The sequence below is a fragment of the Cyprinodon tularosa genome, unplaced genomic scaffold (assembly GCF_016077235.1).
Source record: "Cyprinodon tularosa strain WSP-4 unplaced genomic scaffold, ASM1607723v1 ctg110, whole genome shotgun sequence".
Classification (NCBI taxonomy): Eukaryota; Metazoa; Chordata; class Actinopteri; order Cyprinodontiformes; family Cyprinodontidae; genus Cyprinodon; species Cyprinodon tularosa.
The window spans coordinates 872,907-881,348 of record NW_024037894.1 but is presented as its reverse complement, the minus strand read 5'-3'; the positions used below and the strand labels follow the sequence as shown (position 1 = coordinate 881,348).

The window sequence follows — 8,442 nt, the reverse complement described above, 5'->3', positions numbered from 1 at the left end:
GTTTGGAAATCACTAAAAGCACGGAACTCAGCCTTCAAGTCTGGTGACAGAGAGGCATTGAGGGCAGGGCATGCCAACTTGAGCTTGAACTGCTTCCACTCAGATCAGTGAAGCAAAACCAAAACCGGAAGATCCAGGATCTTTTCCATTATGTCAACAACACCTGGAGGATGTGGCAAGGCATATGGAGCATCATAGACTACAACACACCCTCCCCCTGGTAGATGCAGCTGATGCTGACCATAAATATTTAATGATCTGAACTTCCATATCAATGAGTTTTTCTGCACCATGTTTTTTTTCCCCTCCCATACTGTTTACATTTGATCACTGCAGCACTTAAAGGAATGGAAATGTCATGAAAGTTGTACAAAACGAAATTTTATTGTATACACTCTGTATATACAAAATGACAATTAAAGTTGTCTAAGTTTTCATACTGCAAACTGCTGCATGGATGTGTGGAGAGACCTGCATTGTGCTTTCCTCGTTTATCAGCAATCAACAACCCTACAAAGGAAAGTCTCATTACATCCTGTTTAACTGCTTGAAAAGCCGTATTAAGCAGAGGGCATTGGTTTCTTCATATCAAGGCTTCCACACCTGCCCAATGCTGTCAGCGGGCAGACAGGGGAACCTGTGCCCTTACCTGCAGCGCCAGACAAGATTAAAGGGATGAACACACAAAAAAAAACTGATACTCATCCTCCCACACAGTGTGCAGAAACAACATAAAGCCACTGAGTGAGTCTGCAAGCCACACTAACATTCTCCAAAACAAAGGTGGAAAAATTGCTTAAACAATAACTTAGCTGCCAAGCTTTTGTTAATGCAATGCCTTTGGTTTATTAGTTTTAATTATTCCTGTTTAATTAGAAGACTGCTATTTTCATGTGCATTGTAACAATAATCAATCAGCAACTACACAAGTAAGGTTTTTAGTTGGATGGGAGCATTCTGGAACAAGGTGGATTTTTAGAAATGTGTTTACCAGCAAAAAGAGGACCGTATCAATCAGGATGGGGTCAAAAGAGGAGGGGGCTTATAGCAGATGCTGATGTCACTGTGTGACAAATGAAACATCAGACAGACTCACACACAAAACACAAAAGTCAAGAGGCTTTCTCGTCATTGTTCAGCAGACACATGGAAGGAGCGGACGCCGACCAGCTGCGCTGTGGGAGCGGACTCTCAGGATCCAGGTAACAGAAAAAAACATTTTATACTTTATCCAATTCAAACTCTGGCTCGCATGTAAAAACTGGGACTTAGTAAACATAATTTTTTTTTATCTTTCTTGACTTCTTAATCCTCCCCATGAGCTTCTAAATCTGGAAATCTGTCTTTTTTTAATTTTGACTGATTTAACTTGGGCAAAGGTAAAGTGAAATTAACTAAAAGTTTGATATTTGTAAAGGTTGCTGAGTGATTTGCATTTATTTTCTTATGTTCCAGATTTTTTTTACAATGAAATCATCGAAGCAGTCCTCAGTAGATTCTTCCCTATGAAGCTTTTCAGACTAAAAGTTGAATGTCTCACTGACTGATTTGACACAAATGCAGTTAGATTGTGTCTGATTTGGGAGCACTGGCAGGGGTGGAGGTGCATGCTTCTGCAGTGGTCTCTCTGTGCATCTGCTGTGCACATGGCTCAGAGGAGGGCTGCAGGTGGCTGCTGCTGCTGCTGCTCCCGGGCTCCCCTGAACGAAGACAACGCTCGTTTCTGTCTGCTGGCCAGCCTCATCTTTCTCTACTTGCTGTGCGGAGCGGCCATCTTCTCGGCTCTGGAGCATCCCTTCGAAGTGCGTGCCCGGCTCCTCTGGAAACAGCAGCTGGAGAACTTTACCAGGCGGTACCGTGTCAACCTGGGTGCCCTACACACACTGCTGCGGCAATATGAGCAGGCGAATGGAGCCGGGATCAGAGTGGACACACTAAGGCCACGCTGGGACTTTTCTGGAGCCTTCTACTTTGTAGCGACAGTTGTCTCTACTATTGGTAAGACATTACTGCCTTCAAAATACTTACATGTTTCATAAAACATGAACTACCAGCTCTGTAAACCCATCATCATCTCTGATCCTTTTCTCCCTTCCTTGATTGTTCCAGGTTTTGGGATGACCACACCAGCGACCATTGCTGGAAAGATATTCCTCATCTTCTATGGCCTCATCGGCTGTGCAGCCACCATCCTATTCTTTAACCTATTCCTGGAAAGGATCATCACCATGTTGGCATACATTATGCGTTGGTGTCATGAGCGGCGGCTAAGGTGTGGAGGAGCCGGTGTGATGTCAAGCAGAGAGGAGTCATCTGAAGAGGAGGACAGCCTGGAAGGCTGGAAACCGTCAGTCTATTACGTCATGCTGATTCTGGGACTTGCATCTGTCCTGATTGCCTGCAGTGCCTCTACCCTCTACAGCTCCATGGAGAACTGGAGCTACGTGGACTCTCTCTACTTTTGCTTTGTGGCGTTCAGCACCATCGGCTTTGGAGACCTTGTGAGCAGTCAGAGAGAGCGCTACGAATCTCAAGGCGCCTACCGACTTGGGAACTGCCTTTTCATCTTAATGGGAGTCTGTTGCATATACTCTCTTTTCAATGTCATTTCCATCATCATCAAGCAAACTCTTAACTGGATCTTGAGTAAGCTAGTCTGCTCAGGGCAATGTAAGCTCTCTTCCTGCCCCTGCCTTCGAATCAAAAACCAAAACCAGAGGCGTCCAGTTGCCCGCCGCGTGAAGCGCAACGCCGTGCAGCCCGTCACCACCCAGTGCCCCGTAGGCAGACAGCACTACATGGATGGGTCTGTGGAAACTGTCTGTGACAGTGAGACGGATGCTGGCGCAGGGGCAGAAGTACAGCTGGGGCGCCGTCTATCTGGAGAGATGATATCTGTGAATGAGTTCATGGTGTCTAATAAGGTGTCTCTGGCACTGCTGCAGAAGCAGCTGAGTGAAACCGCTCACCAAGGGCCACGGCAGAGCTACGGGCACCAAAACGGATTCTCTGGTGGGGTGGGGGCTTTGGGGATTATGAACAATCGCCTACAGGAAACCAGTGTGGACAGATAGCATCCTTTCTAGCTTCTTAGAGAATCATTAGCTCGCCCTACCTGTGTTGCAAAACCAAATTATGTGACTCCTGACTGTTTTTGTCCAAACTGCTGTAGATTAGCTCATTACTGAAAGCAGCAGACCTCATAAACTCTGCAACAGTATAAGGGATTATTTTATTTGCAAAGGTAAGGAAAAAGGAGAAAAAAGAAGACTTAAAAGGAGGAGGGGTCTGATTTCCTGAAGTGACTGACTCATACCAAAGCAATCAAGCTAAAGAAGTGTTGAAGGACCACTTAAAGGAGGCTGCTGATTTGAAGAATGCTGCACATGTTGCTCAACCTCATAAAACAGATATCAGGCTGTAGTATATATCAGTGTATGTATAAACATGGCATCCAAAAGGCTTCTTAGTTAGTGGTTATGTAAAACAACTAAGTGTGACCTATATTTAAACAACTACTACAGCAACTAACTACTACAACTAAGCTATCTAACATTTTAATGTGCTGATTACTCCCAGAGCGCCCATCCTAGAGGTCATTTAAATTCATAGTCATCCTGAAGGAGATTCAGAGCTTTCAGCAGAGAACATCTAATCAAACATGGCCTCTAGAGGACACTCCTAAGGCAGTAAGTGTTGCACAAGTAGTCACGCCATCATATAAGCATAGAGACAAAGGCTTAAGCGATCTATGGCAAACTCTTATCACATCCTTACTATGCAAGGATAAAATAATCAGTTTATGGCATGTAGCAATAATGTGATATGTTTTTTAATCTGTCAAACCATTTTATCTTTGTTTCTATAAAGAATCAGCCCTTTTGTGGCAGAATTTGTCAGCTTGCATAGAAAGTTTCAGCTTTGTTTAATTTTTGTGAGATGAAACAAGGACCAATAATTCTGAAAAAAAAAAAAAAAATGCTTCAACGTGTCACTAATTAATCAAAGATGTCTCCAGAAAACATAATTTTTGCTCATGTTGAAATTTTTTTTTTTTTTTGCTCAGGTAGTTTCCTGTTTCTGGTTACAACAGAGTATTAGGACCAGGCTAGAATTTATTTATTTATTTTGTTTTAAATACGAGAATAAAGTCATAACACTATGAGAATAATGTAAAAACTATAAAGCTGTAATATTACGAGAATAAAGTGGCAACATTAGGAAAATAAAGTCATAATGTCATAAAGCCATTATGAGAATAAAGTCATAATATTAAAAGAATAAAGCCATGGGTGTGGTTTGTTGGTGCATTGGTTAGCACACACGACCCATGAATGGAGGCCTTAGTCCTTGACACGGGCGACCCGGGTTCAAATGCGGCCTGTGGTCCTCTACCGCATGTCTCTCCCCCTCTCTCAAACCGGCTTTCCTGTCAACCTACTGTCCATAAAAATGCGCCACTTGTGCTGTAAAAACTCAAAAACAGAAAAAAAAGAAAAAGAGAATGAAGCTGTAATATTACAAGAATAAAGTTGCAATATTAGGAGAATAAAGTCATAATATAATGAGAATTATCTGGCATTCTTACCTGCCACAAGGATCTCTTCGGTTGCCCACAATTAATTTTCTGTTTACGAACGTCCGCCCTAACCCCTAAACTTTTCCATCACTATATAGAGCAGGGAATATCTAGTGGACTTTATAGTGAACTCAGTTAACTGACAATTCTGACAGATTATCACTACTTTTTGCAGCCCATTGGGCACGTAACTCTACCTCCTTGCACAGTCGCACATGATCTATGGTATTTGTTGCCACTCACAATACCCGAAAGTGGGCCTCTGTCACAGTAAATCCCCTGAAGCTTTGCGAGGAGAGCTCTCCCAAAGCATTCCAGGATATATCTGCTGGTCAAGTGACTATGGATGATCACTACTTTTCAAGGTGCATTGTGGGAAATTTCGAGTCCACTACTTTTTCATTCACAAGAGAAGTCTTTCCTTACCAAGGGTACGCACATGCATAGTGACCCACGAGTGCAAAGACCGCACGAGCAGACTGCGTCATCTCCCTACAGTCATCATGAAATTCAGATATTCATAAAAATACAAGCCTCCCTATACCGTGCCACAAAATTTCAAGTGACGATTCTGCTTAGCATTGTGATGAACCTGAATGTCTGTCATTGTTTCCTGCATCTGCAAGCCCTGTTTAGACTGTCGTTTGTCGTTTACATGTTCCACAAGCAGACTCTGTCAAGTAAATTCACCAAAAGCTGTCTTCTTTACCTGACTCTCTGCAAACTTCCTGAATGTTACGGCGCCACCATGTTGATTTGCTTGTTTACCTCTAGAGAGCGGTAGGACCGTAGATGGTCACTTGGAGGCGAGCAACCGTGCTAGCGTGGTGTGTATTTTTGTATTTATTTCCATTACTTACTAACTTCCAGGCAACATATTTATGTTTTTTTTTTTTTATTTGAGATTTTTTTTTAATTCTTGGCAGCGCCTGGCGGCAGTGGACTGATACAGCTCTCAACAATTCTCGCGACATTTCCACAATGCTACATACAAGGCATCTATCCCGCATCTATGACAGCCAATGCCTGCAGGAGCTACGGTCACAAAATGTTTTAAACACAGCCACTCTCAATTGTTTAAAAACCTGCGGAGTGCTACGGACGTATAAAAACAAAGCCCGGATGAAGCGGTATGCTAGATGCCGTAAGAGGGGCAGCAGAGGCGAGCTAATGGCAAAGCTCAGAGGGAATCCCCACAGAAAACAGATTCCATCAATCCTGCTCTCCAACGTCCGCTCTTTGGATAACAAAATGGATCATTTTTGACTTTCAAAAAAGGTTTAGTAACTTTAGTAACTGCTGCCCCAACATCCTGACTGAATCATGGCTTCATTCGTCGATACCGGAAAATGCTATTAGCCTGGAGGGCCTCACGCTATAGCCTGACGTAGTCCTACTCAATTCTAGTCAGAATATGAGTCTGATAGTGCTCCATAGAGCTGTGATTATGGGGCGTGTTTTGAACGAACCAGGAAAAAAAATGCCTCTGCACTCAATTGGATAGACCTACAACAATAAGAGCAACGGAGTGCTCGACGTATGTTAAGCAAGGCATAGTTGTTGTCCACAAAAATCAAAGGGTGCAGTTGCACGCCTAGAATAAGAAGATGAGCCTTGATCGCGTTTCTCTGTTCCTCTTTTAAAATTAATTTGCTGTCGATATCTTCTAGAACAGACCTAATAGCAGAATCTACACACCTTAACTCTCCAGTGGCAGCCATTGTTGTTGTCACCCAAGCGCGTTTCGGTCACGTGGTTTATTACGTTACTGTTGATCATCTGTCCATCATCGTATAAAGCCCGCCCTGACAATTTGATTGGCCCGCCAGATATTGTGCTAGCATACTCGCGCTACTCTTGAGCAATGCCAGACCGAACTTCCCGACCTCAAACGTTGTGGCGGGACTAAGTTCGGAATGGCACCCAGGCTACTCACGCTATACCGCGTTGATAGAAACAGAGACCTAAGTGGTAAGACTGGAGGAGGTAGCCTCTGTGTTTTTATCAACAACAGCTGGTGTAAAAATGCTACATCAGTCACCAGCTCATGCTCTCTAGACATCGAGTTTCTGACTTTTAACTGCGGACTGTTCTATCTGCCCAGAGAGTTACTTCTGTTTACATGCCCTCCTGCGCTAATACAAAAGAGGCCATGAAGACCCTATACCAGGCTATCTCTGAGCTTCAATCTGCACACACAGAGGACGTTTTCATCATTGCTTGGGATTTTAACCAAGCTAACTTAAAGACTGTGCTCCCTAATTTTTACCAACATGTGGACCTTGCATTCTCGGGGTCAAAACATTTTAGATTTAGTCGACTTTAATATCAAAAATGCATTCAGGGCAGCTCCCCGCCACCACCTTGGGTAACTAGATCACCATTCTGTCATGCTAATTCCTGCATACGGGCCCCAGCTAATCAGGGTGAAACCAAAAGTTAAGGAAGTCAGAGTGTGGTCGTAGGGGACCATGGAAAAACTCCAGGATTGTTTTGAATGTTTTGACTGGAACATGTTCAATGATGCTGTAATGTATGGCAACAAAATAAATATAGATGAGTATGCCATGACTGTGTCAGCATACGTATATCAACAAATACTTTGAAGACATCAGCATCACAAACAACATCACCACCCGGGCCAACAAATGACCCTGGATGGAGGTTTGGAAATCGCTAAAAGCACGGAACTCAGCTTTTAAGTCTGGTGACAGAGAGGCACTGAGGAAAGCTCGTGCCAACTTGACCCATGCCATCAGATCAGTGAAGCAGAACCACAGCCGGAAGTTTGTATATATATATATATATATATATAGTAAGTCTGGTTGCATTAAAAAGAAAAAGCTCAGCAATTACATTACAGCACCGAGCTGGCTTATATTATTGTACTTTTGTATTTTACACTTTCTGTAAAGTTGAAAAAAAAAACAAGAGGAAAAAGCACCGGAAATCTAAAATTCACAAGTGTGATAAAGTGCGCAAAATTTGAGATGCAAAGAGGGATATGACTACGGGTAGCGCTCTGAGAATGCCATTAACATTTGTGTTTACTGAAGCCGGAGCTAAAGCTGCAAAGGTTACAAAGTTCGGAGATGGAAGAGTATGGTCAGCAGATTGCAACGGCGTTCAGCAATGTTTTTGTATGTAAATGTACACTTTAAATATATATATTTTTTTATTACACAAATTGTTTTTAGGACATGGTTTTCCGCTGATATTCTGCTAAAATTATACTACAGTATATTAATTTTTCTTCTTTTAGGTGAACAAATGAAACAGAAAATCCAATTAGTCATATGTTCTTTATTCAGATATCCCCAGAAAATGACACAAAAATATAACAGGATGATGCACTATGGTATAGATAACAGAACCAATGCAGTGAGTGACCCGTTCCATCGGTTCTTGCTGATGTTTTATGCTCCATTGAAAGGATGAATAAGGCGACACAGTACATGAACAATTCACCAGAAAAATACATTTTACAGACAATTGCAGAATGCTTACAAACATGGCAAATCAGTCAACATGAAACTGTTAAATTTTGATTTTTCAGTAAGTAGATGTTTAGGCTGTTTCTGGGTACGTTCTGGTCAAACATCCTGATGAACAGCTCTTTCCCTGCAGCTCTAATAAAAACACAAAGACAGCCAATGCTGTCAAAAGAGGATTTCTTATTCTGAATCATAAAATTCATTGTGGGTGTAGCATATCCAAGACCAGAATGAGACCAGGACAGTAAATTAGAGAAACACATAAAACACATCTAAAGGAGAAATGCTGAATGCAGCGTCATGTACAGATGCACAGCAAACACATTAATGATGCTGACATACAAATACAAAGAAAAAATTTTTTGTACA

At 42.3% G+C, this 8,442-nt stretch overlaps 1 protein-coding gene across 1 annotated transcript; it reads left to right on the top strand.

Moving 5' to 3' along the window:
• The first annotated feature begins 1,462 nt into the window (after nt 1-1,462).
• Nucleotides 1,463-3,518, top strand: LOC119790841 (potassium channel subfamily K member 13). Its single transcript, XM_038296560.1, has 2 exons — nt 1,463-1,998; nt 2,110-3,518. The coding sequence occupies exons 1-2, from the start codon at nt 1,608-1,610 to the stop codon at nt 3,072-3,074; spliced, it is 1,356 nt and encodes a 451-aa protein (XP_038152488.1). The 5' UTR covers nt 1,463-1,607; the 3' UTR covers nt 3,075-3,518.
• Nucleotides 3,519-8,442: the final 4,924 nt, after the last annotated feature.